General features: G+C 41.5%; 1 protein-coding gene across 1 annotated transcript; it reads right to left on the bottom strand.

Annotated features, from left to right (window-relative positions):
- Positions 1-904: 904 nt before the first annotated feature.
- On the bottom strand, positions 905-9,444 carry LOC148203998 (uncharacterized). The gene is made up of 9 exons (XM_088107823.1): positions 8,956-9,444; positions 8,225-8,898; positions 7,585-8,056; positions 7,030-7,197; positions 6,144-6,540; positions 5,704-5,870; positions 4,900-5,203; positions 1,356-1,485; positions 905-980 (listed from the first exon to the last, which is right to left on the bottom strand). Exons 1-9 carry the CDS (start codon positions 9,442-9,444, stop codon positions 905-907), a joined length of 2,877 nt encoding a protein of 958 aa, XP_087963949.1.
- Between the last annotated feature and the right edge of the window lie 2,648 nt (positions 9,445-12,092).

Genomic DNA, 12,092 nt, shown 5'->3' with positions numbered 1-12,092 from the left:
GGGTGAGTGAGTTAAACGTTATTGGGTGTGCTCCCTGCACCAGTGGAAAAATCCCCTTTTGTACCAAAAGTTAAGGAGTGCTACCCAGACATGGCTGAAGCACTCCCCAGCAGTCCTGACGATTGTGTTTTCAAGTTTTTATGGATTGATCCCCCTGTTGGCCATGGTTTAAGGTGTCCATAACAAGCAATTTCGAGTTTGGTGAGTCCTATGTGGATGGAAGACCCACGAAGGTTGTTTATAGGTTGAGAAGTGACGTTCTGCACCATTGTTTATAGGTTGTTTATACGAAAAAACAATACCTTTGGAGAAATGATGCCAACAAAACCACTCGCTAACCAAAGAGGAAGGAACAATGCACCTAAGCGACGAAGGAACAACGGTGCCAGCGGAAAAACGAGAGCTTTGGAGAAATGGTGCACAGAAAGCACTTCAATGGCGTAGAGAGAGAGAAACGACTTCCTCCAAAGACACTGGTGGACCCAAGCGACGGACGAACAACGGTGGACAGAGACACCACTTCAATGACGGAGAGAGTTTCAAAGGAAGAAACTTCAATGACGAAGATAGAGTTTTGAAGGATCTTTCGGTGAAGGGGAAGAGAAAGTTTCGAAAAGGGGGAGAGAGAGTTTCGAAAAGGAGGAAAGAGACTTTTGCAGGGTTTCTGAGAAGCGCCAAAAAGTTTCTGAAAATTATTCCAAAAATGTCCTCCAAAACAAAATGAATCTTTAAACAAAATTTAATAAAAACAACCAATGACAGTGAGACACGTGTTGTTGTCAAATTGTTGTCAAAAATCTGTTGTTGAAGAAACGTTTTCCTTTAAGTAAATAGCCAAACATGTCATATAGAATATTTCATATGAAGAAATTAGATGTCTACTCTCTACCGTTATCTGTAGGGTTTAGATCATTACTCCATTAATGCGGAGTTCCATTATCTGTAAGAAGAAAGGGAATGTCATCTTTGACCTAATTTTCCTGCAAAAATTGCAGCGAGAATGTTAAATATATAAATTTATAGAATGGTAATAAAAAAAATATATATTAGGTCAATACATTAGGTCATCAAATTTGCAAGCTTTAAAATAAAAAAGTTAGCTAAACCAAAAGTTAACAAAATCAAACAAGTTGAGTGAATTGAATCCAAACACCTAATCAATATAGTTGAGTTTAGTTGAAGCAAATCAGATGGTTCGACTTCACTTGTTACTGTAAAAGTCACGAACACCTAACACCAGTATAAAAGTTTCATCATGAACTAATTGATCCAAATACATTTGTTTAAGATGGTGTTGGGGAGAGTTGCATGTACCAAAATACAAGTACATTGAGATGGGTAGCACTGGCATGCACCTCTCAGAAATCAAAGCAAAAGGAGCGAGGGCCAATGTTGCAGTAGCATTGTGACAGAAAACGTACACAAAATGACTCATTCCATGGTTGACACTAACATGGTGATGAGGTATGCTCCTGCAAAACCAAACTGCATTCCCAACACAAATAAGGCTTTGCCTTATCGAAGTTCTTCCCAAAACTACCATAGCAACATCTTTCTTCATCCCAACTTATTTTTCACAAGAACACTTGTGAGATACACTGTAAGAAGTGGCCTTCTTATAAACACCGGGAGCAATGATCAAGAGAAAATGCCCTCGGGAGAGAAAGAGGATATTTGATTAGTATATGGGTTCCCTGGTTTAAAGTTCTACTTTAAGTCAATCTCAAATAAAAGCAAGAGTGTATCAAATTTAACCTGGGCTTGGTTTATGATCTGTGGAGTAGTCTGAGTCAGACTACACTTTTGCAGCTACAAATTTTTTTCACAACCTCACTGCGCAATAACTTTAACGTTTTTCTCCAGAGTGGAGAAAGATTACATTAATAGAAGTAAAAACAGCCAAGTTTAATGCTTAGTGTCGTGTCAAACATCAACTCTCTCAAAGCAGGAAAAGCTAATGGGTGCAAAATCATTGCCAGTAATGACATCTGATATATACATTATGTAAATCACATACATGATCTGTGGAACGAAGCGTGGAAGCTAATCTCCAATAATGTGATCTGATTGTGCATTTTATGTGATATCTTGTTATTGGATTGAATACCTTTTTGCGTGAAACTTGACATAATTGTAGCCAAGTATTTTGCCTTGTGTATCTTTTCTGCTTTTGTTTATCTCTTGTTTCCTTGGTCCCTCCTCTCCAAACAAGTTTTACACGTTATTGTTGATGTTATTATAATAAAAACACAGCACGCAGACGAGATGTAACATCCCAAAATACAGTAATTACTATAAATCAGAAATAATTACGATTAACAGTCAATCAATGCAGTCTTTTCATTAATAAAGCGAAGAGTGAAAGCCGAACGACTTAAGTAATTAAATACAAGAGATTGGGACGACCGGTTTTACAAGATTCAAATAACCGAACGTCCAATCACAAAACGAATTCCAAAAATAAAAGGAAAACGGACGTCCTACTGCTCCGCTTTCACCTCAACTTCCACTAAATTTTCTTCCTCGATTACTTCCTCCAAAGTGGCCTCACCTTCTGCTCACATCCACACGGATGATCATTGCAAGACAGGACGAACGTACAGGTACAATGGACAACACAAGGAAAACGAAAGGGTAAGCTTATATAATTTAATTTATAATTCGACACAATACAATAGACATTTCATTTCACACAAGCACGTAACTTTAACTTATAACATCATCCAAATTCTATACATATATATATATATATATATATATATATATATAAGACCACCGTCCGGACTGTATGAATCTGTGTAGTTACAAGCGTCCTTGCACCCGAGTGATGTAGTAACTGAAACACACTCAATAGCTGCCACTCGAGGTTAGTCCGTTCTTACGTCGCCCATGTTAACTTATGGACTAAGGACCTCCTGCCGTTCCCACACATGACGTACTCCCTCTACATGAGGATGAGTACTCACGGAACATCAAGATGGACAACGAGTCTTAACTTATCCACAGTCATACTTTACCAAATTTAATATTCAACATAAGTAAGAGTCGTTCCTCCCTGGAACGCTCGTTAAAATTCCATAATCGTATAATCATTCAATATAGTGTTCACACATCAACATCTTATAATTTATCATCATCTTTAGCTTCAGTTTTAAAAGTATAAAATAACGAACGTTCATACTTCTGAAGAACGAAGACGAACGCTAAGAATTGGATTTAGGAGATTTGCTGTCAATCAGAATAACCTAACACCTACTTATACGACGAACGTCAATGCTACCAAATTAGTTTAACGAACCGACTCTTAGAGATAAAAAATGAATGTTCAGAATAATTTAGGTACAAAGATTCTTGCCCAATCCAAATGGATGAAGATACAACAAGACAATTATTTAATTACACTGAGAACAATCGGTTTAAAGGAATAGACTGCCAGTCAATGACCGAACGCTACAATATACTTTTACTAATAATTTGGACGAACGCTATTTACACTCATTTAGAAAATCAACAGTAAGGACGAGCTTTCGGTATAAGACCGAGCACTTCTTAGGACGAACGCTAGTTATAAGACCGATAATCAATTAGAACAAACGCTTGGTATAAGACCGAGTACTAAAGAGGACGAACGCTCAGTGTAAGACCGAACACTACTTAAGACGAACGCTTGGTATAAGACCAACCGTTACTCATTTTAATATTATTTAATTTAAGGTAGGCGACATCTTTATGTTGAGCCGAACGCTCAAACATAGTAATTCGAATGGGGACGCTCGTTCAAGATTCAGGATTCTTTCCGAATGAAAGAATTCCATTCTAAGTCAAATTTCAGGGAGACCGAACGGTATAAGACCGTACGATGACGAGCGTAACTTATCATAGAGAAAATCATTATATCCAGATTTATTTCAACTATATCAACTCACATTTCTCATACGATTCAAAATCTTATACTTTCATATACTCCAGTAATTTCACATACTTTATAGAATTCATCCTATTAACCAATCAACTATACAAAAATCATCCAACGTTCAAACCATACGTATCAAAATCATCATGCAGTTCAACCAACATATATCATATTCATCTCATGCATAACAGTGATCGTTCAGGCATGCTCAACCAACATACGTTTCCTACATTCATTTAATATCATGCTTACATACAAACATCCAAGTATAAATTAAATCAATAAGCTTCCCTTACCTGGATCAGAAGTGAACGTCCTAACTCAAGGTGTTTGGTTCGTCCGCTAACAGTTTTCTACCCTCACAGGATCACTTAATTCTTCCAAACAGATCTAACCATAAAACCAAGAACTACTAAGAACTTAACCCTTCATGCTACCAGAATTTGGCTTTGCATGAGACAGAAAAACGTTCGACGAAGAAGAGGAACTTACCAGTTTCAAACGTGAACTTGTTCGGTTTACTGGAAAGCTTAGGACGCCGGAATCTCTTCTACGGTCTCTGAAATGGGATCGGAGTAGAGAATGGTGAATTACAGTAGAGAGAAGATGAGAGGTTCTAGAGAGAAGTTGGAGAAGAAGAAAGGTCAGAGTCTTGGTGGAGAAGAAGATGCATGCAGAGAGTGGGAGAAATGTTTTCAGAAAAATTAGTTTTCTTCCCAAGGTCAAACGGACGTGCACTCTCATGCGGACACCTGTTTTCCACTACAGATTCAGAAGGTTCCGAAGTGACATTTGGCAGGCGTGCGTCAGAGTGTGTGAGTGCGTTTTTAATGAGACTGAATGTGTGTCGCGGTGCATTAATGAGAGCAGCCAGGTGACTCAGCAGTGCATTTAATTGGATTAGACAGATGGCTTACAGTTAATTTTCCAAGGTCTCACATTCCTCCTAACGACAAAAATTTTCGTCCTCGAAAATTAAGACTTACCCGGAAATAAACGAGGGTACAAGTCCTTCATGGCGCTCTCTACTTCCCACGTTGAATCGCCAGTCTTCTCGTCCCACACCATTTTAACTAGACGAACGTCTTTACCTTTGTATAGCTTGGTGCGGCTACCATCCACCCGAACTGGTTGTAACTCCAGCGTTCGGTCGTGACGTAGTGGAACGTCTTCCAACTCCAAAATATGAGAGGGATTTGCTATGTACTTCCGGAGTTGAGAAACGTGGAAGACTGGATGGAGGTTCGACAGTTGAGGCGGCAATGCAAGCTCGTACGCTACTGGTCCGATCTTCCTCAGAATTTGATACGGTCCAATGAATTTGGGGGATAACTTCTTTGGACGAACGACTCTGCCTACTCTAGTGATCGGATTGAGTCTTAAAAAGACATGGTCTCCTGCAGCGAACTCCAAAGGTCTTCTTCTTCTATCCGCATAGGACTTCTGCCTGCTTAGGGACGTCTTCAATCTCTCTTGTATCAACTTCACTTTCTCAGTCGTTTGCTGGATGAGCTCAGGTCCGGTCAGTACGTTCTCTCCTTCTTGGAACCAACAGAGTGGCGTTCGGCATTTCCTCCCATAGAGAGCTTCAAACGGCGCCATACCAATGCTGGACTGAAAGCTATTGTTATACGTGAACTCCACCAGCGGTAAGATTTCATCCCAAGCGCCTAAGTGGTCTAGGACGCACGTCCTCAATAAATCTTCCAGCGTCTGGATTGTCCGCTCAGACTGGCCGTCCGTTTGAGGATGATACGCTGAACTCATCTGCAGTCTGCTTCCCAATTCACCTTGCAGAGATTGCCAAAACCGAGATGTGAATCTCGTGTCTCGTCAGAAATTATGCTTGAAGGGACTCCATGCAACCGAACTATCTCCTTGATATAAAGCTTGGCCAAATTTGTCATCGAAATCTTCAAGTTAATGGCCAGGAAGTGGGCGCTCTTCGTCAACCTATCTACGATCACCCAAATTGAATCATGATTTCTGACCGTGCGTGGTAGATGGGTCACGAAATCCATGGATATGCTATCCCACTTCCATTCTGGAATTTCCAATTGTTGAAGTAAGCCGCCTGGTCTTTGGTGTTCGGCCTTCGCACGCTGACAAGTTAAGCATGACGCTACAAAACGAGCGACATCGCTCTTCATTCCAGGCCACCAGAACGAACTCCGGAGATCTTGATACATCTTAGTCATGCCAGGGTGCATGCTAAGAAGGCTGTGATGACCTTCCTCCAGAATAATTCTCTTCAGCTCGCCATCGTTGGGAACGCACGTCCTACCCATGTAGCGTAATAGGCCGTCCGTTCCAGTGTTGAAAAATCTAGCCTGATCCGTACCGAGCGCGCTTAAAATCTTCACCAGTTCTTCATCCTCTCGTTGCTTCATCTTGATACGGTCAAATACGTTGCTAGATATTCTAAGGTTGCAGCATTTAATGCTGTTCGGTTCCAGTTCGAACTGCAGCCTTAGATCTCTAAAATTTTCTACCAAGCTTAACTCTCGAACCATCATAGAGGAGACATGAACTACCTTTCTGCTTAGAGCGTCCGCCACTACGTTAGCCTTTCCCGGATGATAAAGTAGCTCAAAGTCATAGTCTTTCAAGAACTCCAGCCAACGCCTCTGCCTCATGTTCAACTCCTTCTGATCAAATAGATACTTGAGACTCTTGTGGTCACTGAAGACTTGGAACGTGGATCCATACAAGAAATGCCTCCAAATCTTCAGCGCAAAAACGACCGCTGCCAACTCCAGGTCGTGCGTTGGGTAATTCCTTTCATGAATCTTCAATTGACGGGATGCGTACGCTACCGCTCGCTTTTCTTGCATCAGCACACAACCTAAACCTTGGTGAGACGCATCACAATACACTTCGAAAGGTTTGGTCGTGTCTGGAATGACCAACACTGGAGCGCTCGTCAATTTCACTTTCAACTCTTGGAAACTGGCTTCACAACGATCAGTCCAAGCGAACGGTTGATCTTTACGAGTCAACTGAGTTAGCGGCGCTACTATCTTAGCAAAACCTTCAATGAAACGCCTGTAGTAGCCCGCCAGTCCAACAAAACTACGTACCTCAGTGACCGAACGTGGACTCTCCCATTCCAGTACCGCTCGAACTTTCGCTGGATCTACCGAGATGCCTCCAGCCGACACCACATGCCCCAAGAACTGAATTTCCTTCATCCAGAATTCACACTTAGACAACTTGGCATATAATTCCTTCTCCCGCAACACTCCAAGTATAAGTCTAAGATGCTCTTCATGTTCGTCTTCGGTCTTGGAATAGATGAGAATATCATCTATGAAGACGAGCATAAACTTATCCAAATAAGGTCTGAAGATGCGATTCATATACTCCATGAACACTGCTGGAGCGTTCGTTACTCCAAAAGGCATCACCACGTATTCATAATGCCCATACCGAGACCTGAACGCTGTCTTCTGGATGTCATCCTCCTTAACTCTGATTTGATGATATCCGGATCTTAAATCAATTTTTGAGAATACAGCAGCCCCATGCAATTGATCCAGCAAGTCGTCTATCCTTGGCAATGGATACTTGTTCTTGATGGTCAGCTTGTTCAATTGTCTGTAGTCTATACATAACCGCGAGCTGCCATCCTTCTTTCTTACTAACAATACGGGCGCTCCCCAGGGTGATACGCTCGGCCTAATGAACTGTTTCTCCATCAACTCTGCAATCTGCTCCTTGAGTTCAGCTAACTTTGCAGGCGACATCCGATAAGGCTGAACCGAGATAGGAGCTGCCGTCGTCACCAAATCAATGGAAAATTCAACTTCACGGTGAGGGGGAAGTCCAGGTATCTCTTCCGGAAAGACGTCCAGAAATTCGTCCACAACCGATCGTCCTTCAATCTTTTTCTTAGACGATCGTTCATCATTCGCATTCCCAACCTCCCTGTCTTCGTGTGTCATGATGAGAAAACAGCTAGCACCCTCCATAATATCTTCTTTCAACTGACCGAGCGTCACTGACAATTTCTCTTCTTCTTCACCAGGAAAGATTAACTCCTTCGCCCCACAATCTATAAGAATGCGATTGGCAGCCAACCAATCCATTCCTAAAATCACTTCTAAATCCTTCAAAGGCAAACAGATTAAATTCACCTTGTAACTACGCCCCTCAACCACAATAGGACATCTAATGCATACGGTAGACGTCCTAATCTCTCCAGCCGCCGGGGTTGACACCACCAGGTCGAATTGCATATCTCTCTCAACTACTCCCAATTTCTCAACACACGCCTTCGAGATGAAGGAGTGAGTCGCCCCCGAATCAAACGGCACACGACAAGACACTCCATTCATCAAGCATTCACCGGTTATGAGGTTACCTGAGCTTGCTGCTTCCGCTCCAGTTATAGCATAAACGCGCCCCACTGCTTGTGCTCTACCACCTCTCGGTTGGTTCCTTCCAGCATTAGGTGGCCTCATCACTGCGCGTCCGCCCATATTGCACTCATTATCTGAATGTCCATTCCTTCCACAACGATTGCAGTGTTTTCCTCCCACCAGTTGAGGGCATGAAGAACGATAGTGTGGCCCTCCACACCGGAAACAAACAACGTTTCCTTGTCCAGACTGTCCGACAGGAACCATTGCTTGTGACCCACTTGCATTAGAGGGTTGGTTTGGACGAGCGTACGGTGGTCTCCTCTGAATCATACCTCCCCTGGACACTATCGGTCCCCTACTCACTTGTTGCTGCTTCTTCTGCTGTTCCGCCTCTGCCATATTTTTCTCCAATACCTTTGCCCGCTCAACCATAGCAGGAAACGTCCGTATGCACAAACTGGAGATCAGAACCTTCAGATCACTCCGCAGGCCGTTCTCAAACTTCCTGCACTGCCACTCTTCACTGGTGGCCATAGTATTGAAACGAACAAGGTGCTTGAACTTGTTGGTGTACTCAGAAACCGACATTCCCCCTTGAACCAGCTGTAAAAACTCCACTTCCTTCGCAAACCGAACGCTGTCAGGGAAGTACTCCTCATAAAACTTACTACGGAATACTTCCCAAGTAATAGGACGTCGAGCGTCTGCCAGAATAGCTCTGGTGCTTGTCCACCAGTGGCTTGCTTCTCCAGTCAACAAGTATTCTGTGAACGCCAACCTGTTCTCGTTCGGGCATCTTTTAGCGTTAAAGATTCTCTCCATATCCCGCAACCATTGATCTGCCTCGTCTGGGAGACCCTTCCCACTGAACTTCGCCGGATGGTGTTGGAGAAAACTCTCCAAGCTCCACTCAGCAGCAGGTTGGGCAGCGTTGGAAGAGGACGCTCCAGGCGTGCCTCTAGTGGCAGCAATAATCTCCATCAGCTGCCTCTGTGTGGCTTCAGAGTTGGCGCGTGCAGCCTCCAGACTCTGTAGAGCAGCAGCGTTCTGCTCCATTAGGGTGGTGTTTTGTTGTTGCAGCCTATCAATTACTGTCTCCAATAACCTATTGTTGTTGGACGTATCTGGCTCATTAGGTTGAGGAGGAGGAGGGAGTCTAGGCGCCATTAGTTCTTTGTACCAGAGAAAAGCGAACGTTAATAATGTTCAAGAGTTAAAAACAATAACTCATCAAACACACAATAAGCACACAGCAAAACACAGTGCACTCATAACCTACAGTGTCCTTAAAAGAACAAAATTGCTCTGATACCACTAATGTAACATCCCAAAATACAGTAATTACTATAAATCAGAAATAATTACGATTAACAGTCAATCAATGCAGTCTTTTCATTAATAAAGCGAAGAGTGAAAGCCGAACGGCTTAAGTAATTAAATACAAGAGATTGGGACGACCGGTTTTACAAGATTCAAATAACCGAACGTTCAATCACAAAACGAATTCCAAAAATAAAAGGAAAACGGACGTCCTACTGCTCCGCTTTCAACTCAACTTCCACTAAATTTTCTTCCTCGATTACTTCCTCCAAAGTGGCCTCACCTTCTGCTCACATCCACACGGATGATCATTGCAAGACAGGACGAACGTACAGGTACAATGGACAACACAAGGAAAACGAAAGGGTAAGCTTATATAATTTAATTTATAATTCGACACATACAATAGACATTTCATTTCACACAAGCACGTAACTTTAACTTATAACATCATCCAAATTCTATACATATATATATATATATATATATATATATATATATATATATATATATATATATAAGACGACCGTCCGGACTGTATGAATCTGTGTAGTTACAAGCGTCCTTGCACCCGAGTGATGTAGTAACTGAAACACACTCAACAGCTGCCACTCGAGGTTAGTCCGTTCTTACGTCGCCCATGTTAACTTATGGACTAAGGACCTCCTGCCGTTCCCACACATGACGTACTCCCTCTACATGAGGATGAGTACTCACGGAACATCAAGATGGACAGCGAGTCTTAACTTATCCACAGTCATACTTTATCAAATTTAATATTCAACATAAGTAAGAGTCGTTCCTCCCTGGAACGCTCGTTAAAATTCCATAATCGTATAATCATTCAATATAGTGTTCACACATCAACATCTTATAATTTATCATCATCTTTAGCTTCAGTTTTAAAAGTATAAAATAACGAACGTTCATACTTCTGAAGAACGAAGACGAACGCTAAGAATTGGATTTAGGAGATTTGTTGTCAATCAGAATAACCTAACACCTACTTATACGACGAACGTCAATGCTACCAAATTAGTTTAACGAACCGACTCTTAGAGATAAAAAATGAATGTTCAGAATAATTTAGGTACAAAGATTCTTGCCCAATCCAAATGGATGAAGATACAACAAGACAATTATTTAATTACACTGAGAACAATCGGTTTAAAGGAATAGACTGCCAGTCAATGACCGAACGCTACAATATACTTTTACTAATAATTTGGACGAACGCTATTTACACTCATTTAGAAAATCAACAGTAAGGACGAGCTTTCGGTATAAGACCGAGCACTTCTTAGGACGAACGCTAGTTATAAGACCGATAATCAATTAGAACAAACGCTTGGTATAAGACCGAGTACTAAAGAGGACGAACGCTCAGTGTAAGACCGAACACTACTTAAGACGAACGCTTGGTATAAGACCAACCGTTACTCATTTTAATATTATTTAATTTAAGGTAGGCGACATCTTTATGTTGAGCCGAACGCTCAAACATAGTAATTCGAATGGGGACGCTCGTTCAAGATTCAGGATTCTTTCCGAATGAAAGAATTCCATTCTAAGTCAAATTTCAGGGAGACCGAACGGTATAAGACCGTACGATGACGAGCGTAACTTATCATAGAGAAAATCATTATATCCAGATTTATTTCAACTATATCAACTCACATTTCTCATACGATTCAAAATCTTATACTTTCATATACTCCAGTAATTTCACATACTTTATAGAATTCATCCTATTAACCAATCAACTATACAAAAATCATCCAACGTTCAAACCATACGTATCAAAATCATCATGCAGTTCAACCAACATATATCATATTCATCTCATGCATAACAGTGATCGTTCAGGCATGCTCAACCAACATACGTTTCCTACATTCATTTAATATCATGCTTACATACAAACATCCAAGTATAAATTAAATCAATAAGCTTCCCTTACCTGGATCAGAAGTGAACGTCCTAACTCAAGGTGTTTGGTTCGTCCGCTAACAGTTTTCTACCCTCACAGGATCACTTAATTCTTCCAAACAGATCTAACCATAAAACCAAGAACTACTAAGAACTTAACCCTTCATGCTACCAGAATTTGGCTTTGCATGAGACAGAAAAACGTTCGACGAAGAAGAAGAACTTACCAGTTTCAAACGTGAACTTGTTCGGTTTACTGGAAAGCTTAGGACGCTGGAATCTCTTCTACAGTCTCTGAAATGGGATCGGAGTAGAGAATGGTGAATTACAGTAGAGAGAAGATGAGAGGTTCTAGAGAGAAGTTGGAGAAGAAGAAAGGTCAGAGTCTTGGTGGAGAAGAAGATGCATGCAGAGAGTGGGAGAAATGTTTTCAGAAAAATTAGTTTTCTTCCCAAGGTCAAATGGACGTGCACTCTCATGCGGACACCTGTTTTCCACTACACAGAAGGTTCCAAAGTGACATTTGACAGGCGTGCGTCAGAGTGTGTGAGTGCGTTTTTAATGAG

The sequence above is a fragment of the Vigna umbellata genome, chromosome 2, assembly GCF_029865625.1.
Source record: "Vigna umbellata cultivar VRB3 chromosome 2, Vumbellata_1.0, whole genome shotgun sequence".
In the NCBI taxonomy this organism is placed as follows: domain Eukaryota; kingdom Viridiplantae; phylum Streptophyta; class Magnoliopsida; order Fabales; family Fabaceae; genus Vigna; species Vigna umbellata.
Note: the sequence above shows the minus strand (reverse complement) of the source record. Positions and strands in the feature narration are given on the sequence as shown.

Coding starts and splice junctions, on each gene's coding strand:
- LOC148203998 (XM_088107823.1), bottom strand. CDS start 9,444: ATGGCGCCTAGACTCCCTCCTCCTCCTCAACCTAATGAGCCAGATACG. Junction 8,057..8,224: donor GGAGTGTCTTGTCGTGTGCC/GTTTGATTCGGG, acceptor TGAGGGGCGTAG/TTACAAGGTGAATTTAATCT. Junction 7,198..7,584: donor AACAGTTCATTAGGCCGAGC/GTATCACCCTGG, acceptor ATCTATTCCAAG/ACCGAAGACGAACATGAAGA.